General features: G+C 39.0%; 1 protein-coding gene across 1 annotated transcript in view; it reads right to left on the reverse strand.

Annotated features, from left to right (window-relative positions):
• Window positions 1–25,003, reverse strand: part of FAM135B (family with sequence similarity 135 member B) — a 150,721-nt gene that overhangs the window by 59,565 nt on the left and 66,153 nt on the right. The window contains exons 3-5 of the mRNA XM_075085887.1: window positions 17,829–17,968; window positions 10,791–10,861; window positions 8,432–8,605 (exon numbers count right to left, since the gene is read on the reverse strand). Of these exons, the coding sequence (XP_074941988.1) occupies window positions 8,432–8,605; window positions 10,791–10,861; window positions 17,829–17,968 (385 nt within the window). The remainder of the gene's footprint in view (window positions 1–8,431; window positions 8,606–10,790; window positions 10,862–17,828; window positions 17,969–25,003) is intronic.

Raw genomic sequence — 25,003 nt, forward strand, 5'->3', positions numbered from 1 at the left:
GATCTTTGGGTCGATGCCAGTCGAAAGAAGTTTAACAAGTTCAAGTGCCGGGTCCTACATTTCTATCACAACAACCCCATGCAACGCTACAGGCTTGGGGAAGAGTGGCTGGAGAGCTGCCTGGAGGAAAAGGACCTGGGAGTGCTGTTTGACAGCTGCCTGAACATGAGCCAGCATGTGCCCAGGTGGCCAAGAAGGCCAACAGGAACAGTGTGGCCAGCAGAACCAGGGCAGTGATCGTGCCTCTGTACTCAGCGCTGGTGAGGACACACCTTGAATAGTGTGTTGAGTTTGGGGCCCCTCAGTACAAGAAGGACATTGAGGTGCTGGAGCGTGTCCAGGGAAGGGTAACAAAGACCTTCCTTGTAGTGAGGTGGGGGTTGGTCTCTTCTCCCAAGTTACTAGCAACAGAACGAGAGGAAATGGCCTCAAGTTGCATCAGGGGAGGCTTAGATTGGATATTAGGAAAAATGTGTTTTCTGAAACAGTGGTCAGGCATTGGAACAGGCTGCCCAGAGAGGTGGTGGAATCGCCATCCCTGGAGGTGTTCAAAAAATGTGTAGATGTGGCGTTTCAGGGCATAGTTTAGGACACATAGTAGTGTTGATGGTCGGACCTGATGATCCTAGAGGTCTTTTCCAACATTAATGATCCTACGATTCTATGATTCTATGAACTGCAGTTAAGCAAGATAAACCCCACTGTTAGCCCGTGATAACATATTCTGTGTATAAACAACATCAAGATTTCAAGAGATAAATCAGACTACTTGTGGCAAATACAATGAGCTAAATTACTGAATCTAAACAGTAATGCAAGCAGCCATAAGTGTTCTTAAAAAGCATGTAGGCAAAGGTGGAATTGAAATAATGACCTGCAGAGAAAAAAGAAAAAACACATTTGCTGTTCATACCCAAGGCAGAGGTAATCCCACTGAGTTTGTGCTACTGCTTTCAGACTGGGATCACTATCCACAGGCACCTGATGCCCATCCAGACCTCCCAAACAACACCATAGCCAGAAGACCCAGTCTTCTTGGAAAAAAAATATCTTCCAAGATGGAAAGCACAAAAAAAAAAAATTTAAAACCATAATATGCAAGAACTAAAAGCCACAGGGCAGTGTCATTTATTCTGCCAAAACTTTCCAATCTGAGGTTATTCCTCTATGTAGATGTGTATCATGTGGTCACGTCAGCTCAGACCAGCCATAATTCATGGATATCTACACCTTATTCAGTTTTTAAGGGCAGACAAGAGTCCTGACTGCTGTACAAAAACACACAACAAAAGAAAGGATGCTTATGCTAAGGATACATGACAAAAGGATGTGCAGCAATACTTGTCATTACCCAAATAACAGGTGATGTTCTGATGTGCAGGGGAACTCAGTGATGTGTGCAGTATCAGGGAAAGAATCTCAAGCGAAGTTAGGAACTGCATCAGTTTCAGAAAGTTAATCACAAATCCCTGCCTTGCCCCTAAATCAAACCTGCTTTTTGTTATATATCCCCTAGCATTCCTACACTGAAAAAAAGGACATCCCACGATGGGGAGGATGGTGTAGAGGACCATAGTATACATCTGGCCTTGCTTATGTATGTATTAATTTATGTGATTCAAGAAATTTCCAGCTCGCTGCTTCTAAGCAGCATGTATTTCCTACAGGCAACATTTAAGATAAAAATAAATAAATAAACTGAAGCAATTATGAACAGACAAGAGATAAACACTGCTCTGAATAATTTCAGCTGTTACAAGATGATGTTGCCTGCCCTGGTCTGCTGGAAAGGCTCAAGAAGCAGAAATAAAAAATGATTGCTGTGGTATCAGAGAATGAAGCTTAAATAAATGTCGCCTGAACATGAAAAACTCCTCATTTGAATATTAGCAAAGCTTTCAAAGGTTTTAAGGGAGAGAAAAGCACTTTTTAATGCCTTTTTATTTATTTATCTTTTGATTTTACAGCAGAGAAGGGATTTTAATCTGTTGGTTTTATGGAAATTGATTTCACATAACACTGAAACAAAAACCTTTTTTGGGAAACCTGCCAAAATGTCATCTGTCTGTTAGTGAAAGTTTAACTGGAAGGTTTGCAAAATGTGGAGGTTCCTCTAATGCTCTCTGAAGCACATAATACTTGAAGACAATTTTTATTAACAATAACAGGTTAATTTGCTACATCAAATTTTGTTTTCTGAATTTATTTTTTCCTGTTATTCATGCAGCCATGCTCATTTGTGTGAATCTTGAACCTTGGTTATTTATGTGTCCGTTTGGACTATGTTTTAACAGCATTGATTTAATTTTAACATTTAGTTCCTCATCCTGTATGTAAACCGTAGCTTTTATTTGGTGTCAGAATGAAAAATGTCAAAAGAGGTAGTGTGTATGTGTCAAAGAGAATGAACAAATGTGCAGAATATTGATATTTTCAGCGAAAGAAACAATTTATTTTTGCTTTTATTTTTGAACTGTTCTTTTCATGACTTTATCCATGGCCTGTATCCTTCAGAGGAGTCCCATAGTTCTTATAGCAGCCATTGATAGACAGTCTAGTAAGCTGCCTTGAAACCCCAGATATTTCCTATGGTATTGCCTGCAAGACACCAGCAATCAAAATTTAAGAACTTTCTGACTCAGAGGTTATATTCAGGCAATTATTTCCATCACTCATGGTTATCTTCCATGAATTTGTGTCCACGCTTTTTTCATTTTTACTTTTGTCCTCTGTAACCTATTTTGAAATCAATTGCATATATATAATATATATATATGCTGCACTTTCTGTTTGTTTTGAACCTGCTGTTGGAGAATTGAATGTGGCACCTTTTAGTTTTTTACAGCACAAAATATTAACCATTCCCTGGTTTTTTACCTTCTGTGGACAATTCTTTAACATATAAACCAGATGGCAGTTCCATAGCATAAGATATGGATTGGCCTTCATAAATGTTAATTCAGTGGTGTTTCTGAAGTAATTCAGAATAAATGCTTTAGGCCAGTTCAGTAAAATATAATACTCCTCTTGCGATTAAACTGCCCCAAAATGAAATAAATTTTTAAAATTTTTCATTCACTTTTTTCAAAATGAAGATTATTTTTTCTTTTTGGAAGAAAAGCTTTGTTTCTTCATGAATTGTAAATTTCAGCAGAATGAGGCAAAAATCTAACAGATTGGCATCTTCTGAATCTTGCTTGAGGAAAAATTATTTTGGAGTAAATGAAATGGTTAAACTGTAAAAAACAAAAACAAAACAAACAAAACCATGAAAAAAAAACCCAAACCAAACCAAAAAAAACCCAAACAAAAAACCCCAAACAAACAAACAAAAGAACCCACACAAATAAAATGCCAAAACCAAACCAAACAAAAAAATATCCCCACAATATTCACATTTCTAATGACAAGAAATTATAAACTTATGACTGAACCAGGAATGGATGTTCAGGAAATGAACTTGCATCCCATTTAGGCCAGATCCTATGGAGAAATCACTTCTTTTTCCCTCAGTCCCTTATGCATAAAATCTTACTGATTTTAAAAATGAAAAAGATAAGTAAGTCCCATAGAAAAAACACTCCAGAATCAAACCCCCACATACTCCACTGAGAGCACTGTTTACATTTCACCAGGAACTTCCTTCTAACTCCCACAGATCAGGAAAGATGCAGTGCACAACACTGATTTGCCTCACTGTTTTAACTCAAAACATTAATATAGCTTTTGGCAAATTACTGCTGGCATGTGGCCATAGGGTACGTGGATGATCTGTTATTTGGTTTTGAGAATAATATGTGGATATTTACAGTTGTTGTTTTATGTATATGTTCTTTTAACAAACATAATATGGAAGCAATAGCTCTTTACTGCATTAATATTCCATTTTCTTTCTACAGATTAATTTATTTGCAAATGAGATGGAGTGGGAAATATAAGTCACGAACTTCGCTACGCAGGATTACATCTGTGGCAGTTTCAGATATAAGCTGCCCATAAGTAGTTGTCAGCTACACTTAAAATTGTAGAAAAATTGACCTGCATAATCCACACCCAGATTCAAGGTGTGCAGGTTAGTGCAGTGTATCACATACAGCCTGTCGTGCATGTATGCACTTACAGGCGTGCTTTCGAGGAACAGGAGGATGCCTGGGAATAAAAGATTTTATGCAAGATGAAATTGCTCGAGGATGGCCAGGGTTGGCCTGATTCCTCAGTGCAGTGGAGCACAGCAGAACTAGGTCAGGGCTGAAACCTTTAAATATCCGTTCTGCCTTTGATTCTGTTTCCTCTTCCCAAAACAGAGTAAGCTCAAGGCACTGAAAAATTCAGTATCTGTGTCTTGGTTTCTCCACTTGCAAAATGTGTATTATATTATTTCTCCACCTCAGATGCCACCAAGATTTCTTGTTTCTCATACAGTAATTTGGATGTGGGAAATTAAGCATTCAATACTAACAAGTAAAATCCTGAAAGTATGTATGAAAGTGGGGAAGAGAAAAGAAAGCTGAAGAGAATCCAGAAACCTGAGGAAATTAAAACCCCTTCTTGTGCAAACAAGAGAAAACAGGTTTACCAGTTGCCTGTGATGAAGAATCTTGCTTATTAGCAGCAATTTCAAGCCTTGCTTTTTTATTTTACTTTTTTTTTTCTTTTCTTCATTCAAGTTGCAGAGGTTTTTAGCTGAAGCCCAAGAGCCAGAGTAAGACTGCAGATGCTATGGCCATCAGGTGGTCTGGATTCTGTGCAGTCCTCAGAGAAAACATGGCTTTGGGGAGACTGGTACAGATAGTAGCAGTCTAGTGCTGAAACACAGCTCTTACATTTCCAGAAAGCTTTCAGGGGAGGAAAGTAAAAATCATCTGAAGTCACTGGATAAACTTTCAGTAGAAGACATGCCAATCAGGTTCGATTTTCCATGCTACTTAACAAGAAATACAACATATAGTGCAATGTATTCAGTGTGGGAAAATATGTGTGCGTGTGTGTGTGTGTGTGTGAATATATGTATTTGGGTACTTCTTTCAGAGATAATTTACAAGCTGTATTTTTGTTTATAAGCAGTAGCATATGCTAACTCGGCTCTGGAAGGAGTGGTGCAGAAGTCTATGGAATTAATGAAGCAGGCAACCATGCTTCTTGCGGTTTGCTTCCTAGAAGAGCCCAATATAAGAAAGGCACGGAGCTTGCAGCATGCCTAAGACCAAGCAGACCTGCATGCCAGAGAGGTGGATGTGTCCCTTTGGGAACAGCAGAAATACTTCTTGAAGTCTGAACTATGCTGGAGCAAAGCGCTGTTTCTAACAGCTGATGCTGGGCTAATAACTGCTGATTCCACTTACAGACTGGACCAGCAGCAAAGAAAGTGACAGGGAGCTAAAGAAGTCAAAGTCTCAGGCCAGAAACCAAACTGATATATACAAAAGACAAAACAGAACACTGGGGTGCAAAAGCCCTAACTCCTCCTCACCTTCCTCCTACAACTCTCTACTTACATTTAGCCTCTGGAGCTTAGGTAAGAGGATAAAAAATGTATTTAAGCAGTTGTGGAGGCCAGTGCATTCAGCAGGGGAGCATTCAAAAGCCTGAACATCATTCACTTTTTCTGTTCATCTTTTGACAGTCTTGCTGGGGTCATCTTCTGTCATCCTGGATAAAATGAGGTTGCCAGAGGCAAGCCATTTACTTTCCAAAGAGAACTGTCATTTCTATGGTGTTAGAAGAGATGTGCCAGCCAACTCCTGATCTAAATTCTCCTCTTTCTCCCACACTCCGTAAGTTTGAAAATCCTGCTTTGTGATCTGCAGCTGCCAAAAGCACTCAGTGCCGACACCACTGACCCGCACAGCAGATGTCACTGCCGGAGGCCAAGGGGCTTGGGGTCTGCAGTGGCTCTGGTTTGCAAGCAGTGGTGTGACAATGTCCTGCTGTGCCTGGCAGAAAGGTTTGGTTGCAGGCGAAGGCACAGGTGAGTGTTTCAGATTACAAAATTTCCATCCAGAATCCTGCAAAGGATCCCAGAAACACAAATTTCACTCATTCTCAGTTTGGTAAGAGGCAAGGGTTTCAAAGTATCAAACCTAATGTAATATTTATTGTATAAGAATTATTAACCAGGACAAATATCAATATCAAAATGTTCACTTGTCAAAAACAGGAGCTAATGAAGGGACCCTGGCAAGGTTTGCCCAACAGCAGCTATTTGTGGGTGTACATTACCCTGCAGGGAAAAGCCTGAGTCAGTCTTGCTGCTTTCCCTACCACTTTCACTGTTTAAATACATAGAACAGGGAAGGACATTGGGGAAGAGTATCTAATTTGCCAACAGATCTAAGAAAATATGAAAAGCTGAGTCCACAGGGCATATATAAGCAGATAGCTGTGCTTCAGGCAAAGTTGTTTTCCAGGACAACTTCAGGACAGCAGTGAATTTCAATTTTACATAATGTGAGATCTTTATTTCCAAGGCAGGTCTAGAACTGTTACTGCTTTAGAGTTAAGTGTATACATAGGTGTAGAAATAACGTGCATATACATGTAAAGTATGTGCTATGATGGGACAGTTTAAGGTAGCAAACTAAAGTGAAATACTGCATAGATATTTTTCTCAGACAACGTAACTATCTTGCGTTCAGGTTTTTTTTACAATGTGACAAAAAAGACTTTCCAGTCATTCAGGTTCTATTGGGTTACAAAAATAAAAATCTGATTTTACAAGTAAACCTTTTTTTCTATATTCCTAGAAAATTCCAATGATAAGTGATAAGCAGGAAAGCTCTGAGCTGGGAGAAAAGCAAGTAAGATTCGGTTGGCTGGTTTTGTTTCAGAGCGCTTGGAACTGGCATTCCTTTTACATTAGTGTCTTCACTCTGATTTATATCTAGAGAACGCATGATCTAAAAACTCCTCAGGTTTTGAATATTTATCAAGAAGATAAATCCTCAGTATCATACTTTAAAATTATTTTACTGGCTTAAACAAATGAGACTCTATATTGTGTTGTCAAAAATCTTCATTCCACTGCATTAAGTAAAAACACGACATACTTCATAAATGTCCACAAAATCATATTTTAAAAACTATAATAATCTGACTATGGAACGGTGCTCATCATGCGATTTATGCCTAATAACAGTAACAAGTCTCTGCAGCCCTGTTCATTAGAGGATAATAAAGCACTGAAAACAGTCATTAAGCCTGATAACTATTGTTCTTTCATCCTTTTATATAGTAGAACAATAGGGAAATTATCTGAGCAAAATTATCTGCTTAGAAGCAGTCTGTTACAATCTAATTCACATTTAAAAAGTCAACACACAGCAGAAGAGAAATACAGTAGTTACCTGTATCTCAGCAGCAGAAGAAAAGACAGAGATGTCAGTCTGATCTACTAATACAACTCGCATCACTGTCACAACTCAAGCGCTTACAATCTTAACTCATTCTATGGCAGCAGGTACAAGCAATGCCTTTATACAAATGGGGAACTGAAGCAAAGATGTATTAAGTCAAAACATGAAACCTGAGGGAAAAAAGTCTACATGTTCATCTTTTCTTTCTAACACAGTGCCCTTTCTTTGCACAATATCTGACAAACCTGAGTGTCTCCTGGTCATTTGGTAAACAGCAAGGCCTTGCTGGAGTAAGGGAAGCTGAACAATGCTGAACACTGCATTTTGCTTCAGGACCAAAGGCTCTCTCCCTCTCACCACTCTTTTATCTCATGCAATGACAAGATTGGACACAAAGTAAATTGCCAGAAAGACCTTTGCTTCCCCTCGCTTGCTCTAAATATTAGAGGATATTGACCTCCAGCCCTGTTTTATTTGAAGGAGTTCTGAATTATCTTCTTGTCATTATGAATGAGATAACACAAATCACACCTAGACCCCATGGCAGCTAGTATTATACTGCTGCATGGTTAAATCAGATGATGCTGCAAAGGGAAAATTCAAGAGACTCTTATCCAGCACTGACTCATGCATACCTCCTTCTAGCCATATTATGAATTATGCTAATGCACAGAGGCCACAGATGAGATTAGAGTCCAACTGTCCTAAAGGCTTTGCAAAACAACAGGGGAAAAAATGTAAATGCTCTTAGTTGCTTTTAGATTAAAGAGGAAATACAGCTAAGGAGAAGAAAATTTTCACTTTCCTTCTGTTACAGATGGGGAATAGAGAGATCAAGGCTGATCAAAATTTCTGAACCTCTTCCCAAAGATTTTCTTAGTTTTTCATCAGACCCCTAACATCTTATCAAGGGGAGGATCCTGAGTCAGGGGCTGGTTCTAAACCGCAATCTCCAGGATCCTAACCCAGGACTAAAAAACTTCAAATTAAACTATCCTCTCCACTTCTCCTATACACTAAGCAAATGAACTCAAGAGGAATCTCCTCTGCCTTTCAACAGGCATTTCTGTGTCCTTTACCTGATCAGAGGCTGGTGTAATGCTACCAGTGACGCATGCACCGTGACGGATATCACTGACAGGTGGAAATAGTCAAACATGACAGGAACATGGTGGTGCAGACCTCTCTGGGGGTGGAAGTGAAGACACAGTGTACGGCTGCTGATCATGGGGATCGCTGGAACATCTCTCAGTCTGGAAGAGAAAGAGGTTTACAAGGGTTAGTGAAAGCTTGAGCTGCCACAGCCTGTAACATGCCACAGGCAGGAGACTGGGAGATGGCTTGAGGCAAATTTTTATCACTCTCCAGCTTCATAAGGGTTTACATAATTGATGAGTATCTTGTGTTGTACTTGTGCCTAGCATAAACATAAACATAAACATAAACATTAACATAAATATAAATATACATACACATATATGTATACACATAAATAAAAAAATAAATAACAGGCATAGAGAGATCTATAAATATACTGTATAAATTAAAATAGAGGTGATTCCAGTTTCCCCTGGTGATAGTCCTTGATGTTCACCTATGCACTAGTTCTACAGACATCAAGAACTGAGCAGCAGAAGGAAATGCATTTAGCAAACTGCCCAGATTATTTGAGTGTTAACAGCCAGGACAGCTCACTTCTTGTGATTTTCAATGTAAGAAAAATCAACTTAGGCAATCGGTGAGAGTTAGAAGCAGTCTTGTGTCAGAGAGAGCTGAAAATATTCAGAGTACCTTTCCCGATAGTGGATCAGAAAAAACTTTTGTCAAGAGGCAAAAAAAAAAAAAAGTGAAGTAACAGCAGAAGGACAACACAAGTTGGACTAGCTTCTCCTTTTTCCAGTAAATAAACCCCAATATTTTAATTTAAAGCTTGATTATAACTATTCCAAAATAACTTTCCTAGTGTGGAGTCAACCACATAACATCTGAGTCACCTATTGGACAGGAGACTGAGATGTAAACCTGGAGCATGCCTAACCACATCTTCCCAATGCAAGTGAAACGCACGTCTAAAGAAGAATTAATGGCTTTAAACTGAAAGAGGGTAGATTTAGGTTCAATATAAGGAAGAAATTCTTCACTATGAGGGTGGTGAGGCACTGGAACACATTGCCCAGGGAAGCCGTGGATGTGGATGTCCTGACCCTAGAAGTGTTCAAGGCCAGGGTGGATGGGGCTTTGGGCAATGTGGTCTAGTGGAAAGTGTCCCTGACCATGGCAGAGGGGTTGGAACTAGATGATCTTTAAGGTCCCTTCCAGCCCAAACCGTTCTAGGATTCTATGATTCTATGAATTGTTTTAGCATTAAAGACCCTTCTGAAACCAACTGTTTCCTAGAGCTAAGAAAATCTGTGATGAAATGGTTGAGTATGTTGCATGGTTAGTCACAAGAAATGTTTTGATGAGATTTGCAGAATATCCTTTTATAAAAATAACTGCTTTTGTTTATATTAAATCAGATTATTCATTCAAATGATAACAGAAATTAAATGTATGTGTTAGAGCACAATTTCATAACGTGAAAGCTTCAGGATTTTTACTCTTGGCTACCACTAAATGTTTGGTTTTTCTCTCTTGTAGACCCATTGGCATCACAGCTGATGACTGACGGTCCAGTCCCACCTGCCTGAGAGAACAAGTTTTCACCTTTTGTGTCTTGAAGATAAAGGAAACATGTTCTTAAGATTCATTTGTGTGCCCCATGCAAATGAATAAAATCATATGGGGACAGTCCTAGCATGAAACACAGCTCAGAAAATTTCTCTGCTTCCCTTCCCACCCCCCCATAAATGCTGCTGAAGTCATTGGAAGCCTTTTCTGGGATACAGAAGTGCTAAATAATGCCTGGGATCACATTTTCTGCTATGTCTCAGGAACGGATGCTACCCCCACTTCACCTAAGATTATGGAATCAAATGCAGTGGGAAGAGATCAAAGTCAATGGGGAGACTCCTCCTGAAATATAGAGACAGCTTTGGTTCTTTACAGAAGAAAAGCAGTTGGCATGTTCATACACTCATCTTCAGCCAGAAAATACTTCGTTGTCTCCTGGGATAAATGCATTCCTGAACCACAGCCCCTGCTCACATGGAGGTCAGTGATGATATTCCCCTTGACTTTAACAGTTGCAGAGACAGAGGAACACTTAACACCTTTGAAAACCTCACACTTAAAGGAGAGAAAATATTGTTCCTTTAAAGAGGTGTATGAGAGACACTCTTCCAATACAGAGAGGAGAAACAGAGAGACTTCAGCATTGAGGCAAAAGAAAGACTAATCAAAGCTATTCCTTTTTCCAAAGGACTCTTGCTTCATCAGAGCGATTTCCCAGTTGAACAAATGCCTGCATTACCAACTGAGCTTTAAAACAGCACTTACTGTTGTTCGCTATCAGTAAAGTGCAGGTCCAACTTGAGCTGAAAATCTGCCTCACTCAATGCATCTTCCACCTACAAAAAGAGAAAGGCAGGTTACCTTTATAAATTGGCACCTACAGCACTGAAGGCAAAGGTGGATGGGCTTGTCTGATACGAGCAAAGGCATAAATACGCAGCAATAGCAACACCCCGCCACAGTGGCAGAAAGGAGCAATGCGACAGCAAGTCAAGGTAATTGCTGGAGGAGTCAGACAAAACCAGAGCAGTCAGAGGTGTTATCTGCTCCTGGGTGTCCTGTCATGTAAAAAAAATCACTCCAGACAAGAGCAACCAGAGTGTGTAGAGCACTGCATTTGCTGGATACTTGCTCTTTGCAGACTGAAAGTCAGTGGAGTATTTCTGAAGCCAAGTTCCTTCATTGAGTGAGTATTTGTTTGGGTTATCTTGTCAGCTGAATGATAACAAGAACTAGGGTTTCTTGGTTGACAAATAACCATGAATCCTTATGAGTACCTGCTTGTAGCTAATGAAAGGTTCAAAATTTACAGCTTAAAACAACCAGAAATGGTTCAAATAATTCTGATGATTTCTGATCTTTCATTAACCTGTTAGTTTTTTTCTCAGCAAACTGAAGCTTTCCTGCCTCCCAGTCACTCTTTCTGGCCCTTGATAGATTCATGGAGGATGTTTATAATTGATTCTCATCTAGACCATTTTCTTTGCAAGATTCAAAGGCTTTTATTGTTTTAAAGCTTCAATTAACGGAACTTTAACTGTTTACCTTGTTGCAAGGCACTGGACATGTTTATACATGGTAGGATTCAGCTTGCCAAATACACTGAAGATATCATGCTTGATCATAAGATGGCTCATTGGTACCTTTTTCTGATAGGTACCACCAGCAAGATTACCCTTCTTTTATTGTCAATAAGATACTTTAATTGGATTTTCTGAAACAGTACATGAAAGAAGCTGTCTGTTCATTACCTTAACCTGGAAAGGACTACATTGGATAACACATCCCAGCTTGGCATATTTAAAGCAAGTATAATCAATGGAAATAAGTAAATTAGTATGGAAGAAGGATTAAGCTGCCCAGTACTTTCTCCTTCACTCCTTTGGAAAGTTTTTTCTTCCCCAGAAGCATAGGTTTAGTAGAATTAAAAAAGTTTTTATTTCTATCAACCTAAATGTAAATATGAACCAAAAAAATCACTCATTTTATTACAAAACTGATCTTTTTCTCTGAGTTTAAGCATCCTTTCTTGTGTACCAGAGTACAACAGGAGACACACAGGAATGCAGGTGGAAAAGTGGAGTTGTTCACTGGGGATAAAGTATTATAAATACAACTTCTTTTGACACAGTTTTTGCCACAAAAAGGTGAGGTGAGACATCTAGGTTCCATCTTTTGTCAACGGAAAGCAACAAGCAGATGCATACAGTGAGTTGACCTGTCCTGAGGTACACATCTGAAAAGGACACCTGGTTTCTGTTTATGTTTGAATCTTTTCATTGACAATAGGTAGAACTTAGAGAAATATTTTGGTTAGACACACTTGAACTTTAGATGGCTTAAGTTAAGCAAGATGAATTCTGCTTTGTCCAGCTGATTAGCACCCTCTTAACAACAGACTATACCAAAAATGCACTGAAGGCAATGTCAGAGGCATTTATCTTGCTCTGACAGGCAGGATTCAGAAAATATATAACAGAAAACATGTTTAGCTAGGTTTTCCAAAGCTGAAACTCCATCTACAGTGTGGCTTTTTCTGTTGAAGCACGAAAATTGAACCAAGGATTCATTGCACTTTCACAAAATTATCAAAGATATAAAATTTAAACCCTTCAGAAGTAATATGGAATTTCTTCTGGCATGACCACGGGCACAGAGATGTGAGGAGAAAATTCCAGCTTCTGTTTACTGAAAATATGCTTCCTTGTTTGTGTTTGTCTGAAAACACCTGGATGTATGTCTTTCAGAAAAAAACTTTTTCTTTTGTAATGAGTTGTTGTCACTAAAAATCACAGTTGCAAAGGAAATAATCATTACTGAAGGTACAGTCTGAATTTAAACTAGAAATTCAGCTCAAGTACAGTGCTTCAAACAAAGCAAAACTCATCCTCCAGCAGAGGGGATGAAATTTTGGCCTGTGCCTAATACTGCTGAGCACCTGCAACTGTCACTGAAATCTGAGCCTGTGTTTAAAACGTGTTCAATAGGTAGTGACACTAGCTCAAAACACCTTGAGGCAATGAGCAGATGTCTGAGAGACTTAGAAGTATTCATCACTGCATGGGGTCATGCAGTATGGTGCAAGTATAGGATATTTTTAGTCCCAAAACTGTATTGAAATCAGACTGCTCAGAATAGTGAAAAAAACCACATAAAATCAAATCAAGGCCTTCACTACAGAGTTTACATTTTCTACTGTATATTGGAGGTGCAAATATTAAGACAAGTGAAAATTGGACAGTTATAAAAAAATTACTAGACTCCGTGAGAAAATATCAATAAAAGGCTTACACATAGGTTGAGGCACAACAGAATAACATACAGTAATTACATGACACAAGTAACTCTACAGCTTTGACATCTGCTGGACTGATCTGTGTTTTACTTTTTTCACTTATTAGAACCACAGGTGCATAAGATACTTTACATGGGAGAAAACTAAATGGCCTTTCCATAACTCACACAGAAGAGGCACTGAAATTTCTATCATTCCTCAGTTTCCCGTATGAAATAATATTGTCGTTAAATGAAATATTGGCTGCTTCTTTTAGCACTACTGTGACTATTGTGGTGTTTTCCACAGTTATCATTTACAGACTGTATATTTTTCCAAAAGTTTGATAGACTATCAGTTTTTTTCCCCTCACCTGAAGAAAAGCTTTAAAATTTCATACCAACTTACTTAAGAAATTAAACTGGAAATTTCTGTGGAATATAACTAGTTTTTGACTGGCTAAGCCAAGCAGTATTCTCCCAGGTACTCTGTGTTTTCCAGTGTTTTTTATAAAGTTCTTTGACCCTGCAGCTGTGTTATTGATTAAAATCACAACTCATGAAAGCAAATATAAAGATCTGTGTTTGTGCAAACACATTCATATTAAACAAGGCATATTATGCTGTTCTGTTATATTCCATACACCCAAACAAAAGTAAAGGAAATTCCGAATGTCTGACCTCTGGGAAATAATATTGTATTTTACGTGCTGATCTTGTCCCCAGTCAAAAATAAAATAAGTAAAGGCCAATCTGAACAGAAATTTTGAAAACTTTATTTGAAATAGTACATGCATTTCATTTGTCCCCCGCCAAAATCAAGCAAGGCTGAAATTAATGTTGTCATTCTGATTTGATTAATTCTTCATTGTTTGCATCGATTTAATATTACTCTGCATTTTCTTGTAAAATCATCTTGTGACTTCTGGACAATAAAGTCTGCAAATTCATTATCCCGTTCTCCATTGCTGGGGTGTGCCTACATTTTCCCTAGTGCTCCCACCTTGGGCCTCATAGCTTGTGCAAAAAGACCCCATATTTGTCTGGGAGCACATACAATTTTCCAGAAGGTGCTGTGCAGAGTTCAGGCTGTTTTCTGACCTCTGCCTCTATTGCCAAAAGACTGCACTGACAGGGAAATGAATTTTATTGAACAATATTCAGAATCTGTACAACAGAAGGTATTTATATCTAAGAAGTGAAAGTATTTATACAATTAAATGTATATACAAAGCAAAGTACTCTGATTTCTGTTGAACTGGCCTGGAATGAAGTGCAGCATTTCAGTTTTGAATTCTAATTTTTCAAGTCCACATTTACATCTTTGGTTTAGCTTTTAAGAGCTGCAATAGTACTTATAACTGAAGTTTCCAGCATTCTTGTGATGTATGTCCATAATATCTAACCACTTAGCCAGAATGTCAGACTGAATAATCTGGATATCCCATCTTACTTAAAATTTCTCTGGAAAGTACAAAATCTAATATACTGTGATATCCCAGCATACCTCAGTTTGTCCCCTCTCAGCTACTAAATTGTCCCTGAATGGAGCCAGCAAGCAAGGAGGCAGACAAGTTACCTGTTTTATGGCTTGATGAAAGAGGCAGAGCTCCTTCTTTAATAAGAATGAAAGCAAAAGCTTATGAAAATATATTGGACTTCTTTGTAACACTAAAGGCTGCCTCAGCCCTGCACTATGGTTTCCTATGAATTCAAAGGATGCTACATTTTGGGATAATATAGAAAAAAGTATCTAATAAACCAGCGAGTCTTAAAGCACCATTTACATGGTGAAAAGTATGCTCAGTGCCACTTTTAGGTGGATAATTGAGGCTTCTTCCATTTAATGAGACAAAAGATGTATTTCCGTATTTAAGCTTATTTAGGGTTATGCAAGTGAAGGGGAAAACAAGGAAAAAAAAAAAACTTTAAAAAAACCAAACCCAAAACAGTAGCAAATAATCTAATCTGGACATGAACATTGGGTTTTGTTGTTTGGGGTTTTTCGTACTAAGTCTATCTCAGCAACTTATCTCATCAACAAAACTACCCTAACACCATGAGGAGGAAGCATACTGCTTGCTTAACATTTCATAATTCCAACTCTGACAGCAGAAACTACATGGAGCGTGAGAACTCAGCGCTTCCATTACCTGGTCCAACTTCCTTGTCCATTTATCATAACTTCCATTTACAGAAAAAGCAGTGAATAGGTTCTTCACCCTCAATCAAAAATCTCCACCATGACACACAATTGGCACAAAAAGGATTTGCATATCTTGTGTGTTAACAAGTTATGAACAGAGATAATACATAAAACATTTTACAAATCTCTAGGTGTTTTGCTAACACCGCATTGCAAGGATCACATGCAACAGAGATAACAGAGATACAAAACCTTCTCTGAACAATAATTGTGTCTATAGTAGGTTGGCACACCTTGGTCTCTCCTATATCTATATCAAATATGTAAATTTGTGGAGGGCAAGACATCAAAGCAGAAAAAAGACACCTGGGAGCATCAGGCAGAAGTGAATCGTGCTAATGTGCTCAACACGCAAAATGTTTTACAGACCTTTATTTTTTGCGTTTGATTCTTTAGAGTCTTTTCAGCAACTGATGTGGGACCAACAGACCTGTTTATCCTTTTATTCTACACCCCTGAAAAACCAAAGCAACTTCGCCAGAGGTAATGAAGTTTTCTCTGTACAAAACCATTCTGTAAATAAAGAATCGGGCAACTCTCCTTTTCCCAAGGGACCTCTTACGAAAAGACAAGTGTGAAGCACACAGCACATCAAGAGCCAGAATGAGGTTTAGCTGTGAGGAATCTTGCGGGATCTTTTCTTTTTCCTTCATTTTGTGGGGTGCACAACTTTCTGGAATATCAATGCAAAAATCATCAGAAATCATCCCTGCTCAATGCAGTGGAAATTGCTATAATTTGAGGGGAGGGACTTTTAATCAGAGATGTTCCACTGAGGAAGGATAAAATTAATATTCAATTAAGCATGTTGGAACATTTTCCTAACAAATATTGATAAACTTGCATTCAGTAATTTTTCATATAAACACAGAACAGCAATTCTATGGAGGAACAAACCAACCTACCAAACAAACAAACAAACCAACCACACAAAACAAACCAACCAAACCAAAACATCAAGAAAAAAGTGGGAGTTAAAGGGAAGCATGTGAAATGAGCTTAAATTAGGTTCTCCAGATGTTTTAATTTAGAACTATATATAACCCACGTATATATGGGTTGAAATCAGACAAAACAGGAATTTTAAATCTCTTCATGCTCAAATACAAAGTTATACAAGGAAGGACAGGTGAGAACCTCTGGCCCCAAGTTCAGCACACAGCATTTGATTCACACTGGCTGCATAACAAATTTTGATGGCATGCTGATTTTGCAAAAACAGCTGATGTCCTGTGTGCTCTCATTATCAATGAGAACAAGTACCAATATGCCATATATTTTGTAACAGTCCTTGTGCTGGCAAAGCACAGCAGTGACACTTTGGGCCAGGCTTGAGTGCCAATCCACCGTGACATTTTCTCCCCTTTCTATTTAAGAGTCCAGTAAAACAGTACTCTCCGTACCCTAAGATTGCTCCTCTCTTGTAGTTCATGAGAACAGGAATTATCACTGAAAGACATTAGTTTCACATCATTAAGAGTAAGCTAAAGGTATCCTACAAGATGGGTGGTTCAGATCATGTACTTCCCTTGTGCACGTGCTCACGTTGGCTGAAGGAGTGGATGCTGAGTGGCGAGGAGGAGCTCAGTATGAAACCACTCTAGCTGAGACATGACAGAAAGCAAAGAGGTTGTGCGTGGACTATAGAGAGGGTAAGCTCCAGCAACTCTGCCATGCACTCATGTAATCTGAAGCACTAAGGAGAAGGGTGAGGAGACCTCTGAGTGGTGGAAAGGGACCGGTAGCCTGGTCACAGTATTGTCATTGCTGTAGCAAAAAACAGTCACAAGGAAAGAGGAGGAGAAGAAGATAACAGTAATGGATGGTAGGAGTAGAAGCTGGTCCAAGTAAGATGCAGATTTCTGGCTTTCTTAGGTGAGGTTGGTCTACACAGATATGTAGAATGAGTGATCTAGTGCACAAATGACAAATTATGGTTGATACACTTGAGTTTCTGATATATTGATTTACCAGTATATGTCAACGTCTTATTCCACCGGAAAGCCAAAGTATAGACTACTCTTCATAACAAGCACAGTGCAGAGGATCTATTTGACGTAATGAAGATATTTATAGTGTTTGCATTTACAAATAAAAAAATCACCCCAGGCACCCTTGTTGGCATATGTAGTGATGGGTACAGGACAGCTGATCTCATTCTAATGCAGGTGTTGGTATTTGGTCATGCCTTTACCTCTACCAGCCACATTGATGAGACCTGTGACAGCACAGGGACCCATGACAACTTCTCATATGGAGAGATCTGTGCAAAGGAGACCTAAAGTTCGGTAAGAGGCTTTTATGTGCATCTCAAGACAACTCACCCTTTCACCATCCAGAAGCAGGTGCACTCTGAAGTTCATTGATTCATTAAGAATGATCTCTTCGTTTCTGTACAAAATCTGAAATATTCTGCTGTAAACGTTGTTTTCATGAACGCAGGCTGAGCAAAGGCTGGAATCACCTGCACAAAACACAGACAGATCCCTGGTGTGATTTCTGCAGGGAGGTTATTTTTCTCCCACATTTTTACTTCAGGTTATCTAGGCCAGTTTTATTAGATCTTGTGTACTTGTAATTAAACACTTGCATTCTCAATAATTAGTGGTAATGGAGCAGATTGTTATTGTGGGTTGGAGGTCCCCAAACATGGTATTTAAAGAAAATAAATGCTAAACTATAGGCAGGCTGGATTTCAACATGAGAATAGCTGACCCTGTGACAGCACTTACCCTATTAACTTTATTTCTAATGAAAGATAAAATGTCAAATATCTTCTAGGGAGGTTTGCTACCCAGCACCATGAGGACTGTGGGTGTTAACCTGTCAAATTTCATCTTTTATCTGCAATGGGCATCTTTCAGAATTGAGAGTTTTCTTGTCATCTCTGGTGCTGCAGAAGTTACTATCTGGGAGGGGGACAATAACTAATAGCAGGTCTCGAATGTAGAGCCTGGAAGTGCAGAGGCATCTGAAGTTAAAATACAGAAAAAGAAAAAAGTAGCCATTTTTTCAAGATGCCAAAAGTCCTGTGTAACCCTTCAGGCCCCTGACCCATGTAAGAGCTCCCAGTCTGACCCATACAATGGGGATTAATCTGAGGAACTCAAGAACCAAAACCCTAAACTTCTCCACATTGAATTCAGACAGTCAGTAGGTTCATCTGTGTGCTGATGTATCACATCATCTCAAATGAACTTCATTGAAACTCAGGTGGAATTTTTCCTTCCTAAGTTTTAGGTGCCTCCAGCATATGCATTTTGGTTTGGGTACAATGGAGCCTATGGAATTTAAGACATCATTCATCTGAAAAAAAAAAAAAGTGCATGCTTTAGACTGAGGCAAATTTTGGTTGAAGTCTATTGCTTATTGAGTAATTCTTGTTTCACTAACAGGAGAACAGTGTGACTTACTTAGCTGTACAAACCCACATTGGAGGCAACAATATTTACTACAGTGAATTCCTTCCAGAGAAGCCTGCGATGACTGTGTGACTATTTAATGAACAACTGGGCACTTGAGTTAGGTACTTTCAAGCTGTTTCTTGGCTGTTAATCAGAATCCCTTGCTAATTCCAATTCCATAGCCCCTGAGAAAAAAACTTCTTGCAAAATTTACTCAGAGTTAGTTTCGTCCCTCTCCAGCACCGAGTGTCGTAGGAATCTGAGCTTTTGAAATATAGCCCTTTAGCAAATGGTATTTTGGAACTTTCCTGACCAGGTGTGCTTAAAAAAGGTGTACCAGTATCAGTGCTTCAAAAAGAGACAGATCTGTGATCATCAGGAAGCCAGCAGCCATATGCCTTTTACAAAGAATAGTTTTTCAGAAGGTATTTCTGGGAATTTGGGCCTTTGCAGAGTTGTTTTGAGTCCATGAGCTGTGGCAAGATAAAAGTCCAGGTCAGAAAGTCTTAGGGACTGCTGGTTTGTCAAGAGTTTCAAATCAGGACAGGCCTGTTCTGCTGTGCTAAAGCTACTGCTTTGCTTTTCAGTGCAAGAATCATAGATAATTTGCAATCAAAAGTCAGTGAGTCCAGACTGACAGAAGACTAAAGATTTCCTGAGGTAAAGTTTTGTTAGGGAAAAAAAAAAATAAGAGAAAGGACTTTAAAAAAAAGAAAAGCACTAAAGGCCTCTGTAGACAAATGAATGGAGTTTTGTCATTATAATGATTAGTTATTGTGGCGCCAGTCTGCTGGAACTGGAATAGTGTAGACAAAGAAGTACCTTTGTCTTTCATATGGGGCAGGAGGAAGAGTTGATTAAATACCAATAAGACCAATAAGACTTGAGCTAATTAATTAGAAGGACCATAGTGCTGTCATCCAGACTACATTCAAATAATTCTCCTGTTACTGACATTTACCAAGCACACCCAGGAACAGCCTAAGTGTTTCACCTTGTTATTGTCTTTCCATCACATATCCTGCACAATGGTTATGCATAAGTCCTGACAGCCTAGATAAATACACATTTATTTCCTTGTGCTACACCAGTTAGGCTAGAATGTTTCAGCCTGATTAGCTCTTCTAATGCATGCACCTCATATTTATTTTAATTTAAAACTCATCATATTATAGACACTGTAAAAATCATATTAGAGGTATAATGCATTCTTATTTCTAGCTGGCAGATGAAGGAAGCTTTATGTTATTTGATTTGGATATTGATATACTGGTATTTTTCTAGTTGGAAAGTTTAATGTAATTTTCTCTTCAAACACACTTCTGCGCAGACCACTCCTCGTGTGTAATTGCTTTAGGAGCTAGATTTGCAAGGTGGCATAAAGAGTAATTTCTTTTGTTGGAAAGGTCGAAGTCAAAGACATGCTACAACGCTTAGGGTTGTATCAAATCGGTGTGAATGAGTACGATACTAGAGGGCCAAAAATTGCTCCGTTTTAAGCAGGGGGATCTACCTTTGCAGAGATCTAGCAAAGAACTACAGCAGATGAGTGCCTGATCTTTTCCTAAACACAACCCATCCCTGCCTATTTCAATGGCCGCAGCCTGCTTCTTTCCCTCCTAAAGTATGACATAAGGCTGTGGCAGGAGTCTTCTGAGAGGAGCGCTTGGCAGCATGAATATGTCTTAGTAATGCTGACAGCAATGCAGACATCCTGCCTCTCAGAGAAAAGGGGAACAACATCTACATAGATATTGTCCTTCAGGCAGCAGCACTCACTGATGTATTCTGTGCTTTAAGGTACAGACAGGGACCAGGCTGTATGACTGTGCTCCAGCTTCTTTCACTAACAAGAATTGGTACCTGCACCAGACATACTCTTCCTTAGTATACTAAGCATACTCCATGAAAACATTATCATCCTGGTAACTTTTACTTGTTCCTGGGATACCTTCTAACACTCAAGTGTCTCTACACAGTGTCAATAAGGTTGGCTTTTGCCATGGCTGACACGTTCAGAGATGGTTGCTGGCAGGAGACATAGCAGATGTACCCCCATATTCACACAAGTACCTCTGTCTTTCAGCACAAAGCACAGGATGGTGTGTGAGAGAAGCTTGACACTATAGGCATTGCCAAATCTCTTTCTAGCATAACCTTGGTTACGCAAACAGCTCTAAGCTATGCCTGCACTGCTCAGCAGTCACATGCAATGCAAGGAGGCCAGACATAATGTGTGGAAACTGCTGGGAGCTCTCACTCCCTGGTGAGAGCTGGAGTTAAGACTGTATTAACCTGCATCTAGCTCTTTATTCCACAGTCTCAAAGGCTTGAGCTTTGGTGAACTCAACAAGGAAAGTCTAACTTTGTGGTAGTGAATTTCCCTGCTAGGAGATTTATTTGTGTCACTTGCAGTGTCCCCTAAGCTAGAAGGAATCTTATTTTCCTGTCTCCTTTTCCTAAGTGGCTATTCCAATTACTGCTTATCTTCTTTGGGTTGAATATGTCTTCAAATTATCAGGAAAGTGAAAGAGCTCTCAGGGCTGTAACATCTATCATTCATCACAAGCATGAACAGGAGGGTTGTGCTCCACAACCATTCATTTCAGAGAATGAGAAAAGCCTGTTGATGCATCGCTCTCTTTCTGTTCTTTCCATAGGAAATATACTGCCATCCAACCACCACCCAGAGCAATCCCTTTGCAGGTTATTGAGTAATGGTATTTTAAAAAAAGGAAGGGAAACAATCATAGAATCATAGAATGTCCTGAGTTGGAAGGAACCCTCAGGGATCAAGTCCAACTCCTGTCCCTGCACAGGACAACTCCAAATTCATACCATGTCTCTGAGGGCCTTGTCCAAGTGCTTCTTGAATATCGCCAGCCTTGGTGCCGTGATGCCTCCCTGGGGAGCCTGTTCCAGGGCTCCACCACCCTCTATGTGAAGAACCTTTTCCTAATACCCAACCTAAACCTCCTCTGGCACATATTCCTGCCATTCCATCAGGTCCTATTACTCACCCCTTTAAAGAATCAGAGTGAGGCTTTGCTATTTAGATCCTAAAGGCCCCTGAAAACATCTGCCCAGATAGTCTTAAGAGGAAGGAACTGATGGATAGGTGACCTGTAAACAGATTTGTTACTTATCCTCAGCCTAATTTAGTGAGAATAGAAACTATTTTGTTCTGACAACTACTGCCAGTAGGAAGGCACTGGTGGGAGTGGGTGTTGTGTGTCTGTGGCATATGTGCAAAAGCCCCTGAAGAATAGGATAGGATAGGATAGGATAGGATAGGATAGGATAGGATAGGATAGGATAGGATAGGATAGGACAGGACAAGACAGGATACGATACAATACAATACAATGCAATGCAATACAAATTAGAATTAGAATTAGAATTAGAATTAGAATTAGAATTAGAATTAGAATTAGAATTAGAATTAGAATTAGAATTAGAATTAGAATTAGAATTAGAATTAGAATTAGAATTAGAATTAGAATTAGAATTGAAAAGGAAAGAAATATATAGAAAAGGAGCAGAGCAGAGCAGAGAAGAGAAAACAGTTCATTTTTGCATAATGCCTCAGAGCATGTAATGAGAGTTGAGATAGGAAAGTAGAAAGAAGTAAGCAATGGATAAGAAATTCTGGTTTAACACCTTCAAGAAAAAGCACTGGAACCTGAAGGACACCACCAGAAACCATAGCCTCCTACAGAGACACGTGACATCTAGTCAAACTCACTTAACTATAGTTTTGCTGCTGGTAGTAGGTATAATTTGATAAAGTTGATAATGAAATCAACTTTATCTGACTGATGTGCTACTCTGTGTTTTGAAGGGGTGTGTTGTGCCAGAACAGAAGCTTGCCCTTCTACTTGAAGGACCCACTGGTACATCAACTGAGAGTATTGCCAGGCCAGGCTGGCAGCATCCCTCAGCTGGTGGAAGGCTGTGACAGGAACCTAAGTTTTCCTGATTTTCAAATGTTCTCATTTGTGTCATTTCCCCTGGCAGCACCCTCACACCACTTCTATTCATGTGAGGAGAGGAAGACATTTCTAGCAAAAAGTAATTAAAAATGTTGATATTATTCTGCAGGTCAGAGCAGTTGCCCTGACTTTTCTAAGATCATAATATACACACCTGACAGATCAGCATTCCTTCTCCCAAACTCCACTGGCCAATTATCCCAACTGTCCAAATATCCCAAAATCTTAATTTTTCAACTCTGAACTTTTGTAGGATCCTTCCTTTGCTTTCACCATGCCTAAATTATCTTACTTTTTCCCTTTAAATCCCCTTTATTTGAACCATCCTTTACTCACTTTTTTTAAACCTCTATAAAAATGGTTTGAGAAGTTTTGTAGTTGTTCTATGTCAATAACATTTCCACAGAGCAAACAAACAATGAACTCACCTTGGCAGAATCAACTGACAATGACACGCGCATATCTCAACCTCTGATTTCTGTCAAGGAGAGACTTTGAAATGGCAATGTCTGGTGTAGCTGAGACTTGATGATGAATGATTTCCCTAGAGCTACCTAAGTCATATGAACCCTTGCTGTTTGCAAAGCAATAGGATTGGCCAGTTTTTATACCCTCTGCAATCTGCTTGGCGTGTAAGTGATTAGCATGTTCCAATCTCAACAGCTAGATTCTTTCCATAATTACATTTTCAACTGTGCTTCCTCCTGATGTCTATAAATGTCAAAGAAGACTGGAATAAATGTTAACCAACAAACCTTTTCAAGGATGGTAGGCAGCCCAGTCTGAGACCCAGATCTGCCCAAGAGTATTGGCACAATCTGAACTTTGAAAAATGCTGGAGTTTTGTTCGTATTTATTTTTTCAGGGCTTTAAAACAGGTAAATGCCTAATCTCACAACCCCTAACTCAGAACTGTTGCATGAGTTCTGCGTAATGTTTCTACAATAGGAGGGTACCTTCAAAGCCATGACTGAAAGGCGGTATGTTTTAGAGAGATTCTGAAGAAAAAACAACAGTTAGAAAGGAAAAGGCTCTCAGCTGTAGTACTACAGAGGCCATGCACAGCGAGCATGATCATCATTGCGTGACTTTACATTACTTTTTAACTCTGCTTCCAACAGGTACCAGAAGCATCAAGAAAGCCTTGGAATTAGCTCCTTGGTTTATTTTAAAATCAATTACCTTGCTAAAAATGACTTTAAATAATGTTAGATTTCCCTTCACAACAAGGAGTGTGAGACTTAAATGAAATGTGAAAAACTGTTCTCCAAAGGAAACACACTAAAACCTCCTTCACAGCAAATTTTCTCCTATGGAACTTTTCTGTTAGACTGGTCGGACTTGGCTACAGCTTTGCTGAGAATTACATGGGAAAACATCATAGTTATATCCCCCTGTTACCTCTGCTTTGAGTATACTTCAACTTCTGGGTTTGGCAAAGAAAGAGCAGAGGTAAGATTTACTCTGACTCTGTTCTCTATTCAGTAGCCCAGAGAAGCAAAGTTAATTACTACTTTTTCAAAATAAGGAAGGAGGAAATGTGACGACTCAGTCCTGATGCTCTGCTGTGGAGAGATTACATTGCTTCCGATTCCCCATGTAAGGCAGAGAACAAAGAAAGTAATATTTTTTAATTCTAAATATAAAATTACAACTCCAGGGAATATGGCCTTTCAGAAGGATGACCTCAGGTTTACATCCTGCTTTCTCCAGAACTATCTCTCTATGGTTTATTGAGCATTGTGTGAGAGGTCTAAAATGAACAGGGAGTGATTATACAGTCAGGAAAAAATCCATATAGAAAACAGATCTAACCAGATCTAGCCTCTTTGATTCCTTTACAACTATAGCACTGGAAACAAGATAATTATTCAACTGCTGGCAACTTCTCTAATCTCTCTTTCTGTCTGAGAGAAGCAGTATTATTATGCTGCTGTTCAGATAAATGGGAAAGCAGGGTTCTGTTATGTTTTGTTTTAATGAAAGAAATGCTTTTCAATAGTGCAGGGAAATCAAGATGCTGCAGTTGTAAACAGACCTTTACTGTAAATATTTCTTTATGAATAACAGTGTACACTTAAACATTTATATTTCAGATTAATT

The sequence above is a fragment of the Phalacrocorax aristotelis genome, chromosome 2, assembly GCF_949628215.1.
Source record: "Phalacrocorax aristotelis chromosome 2, bGulAri2.1, whole genome shotgun sequence".
Classification (NCBI taxonomy): Eukaryota; Metazoa; Chordata; class Aves; order Suliformes; family Phalacrocoracidae; genus Phalacrocorax; species Phalacrocorax aristotelis.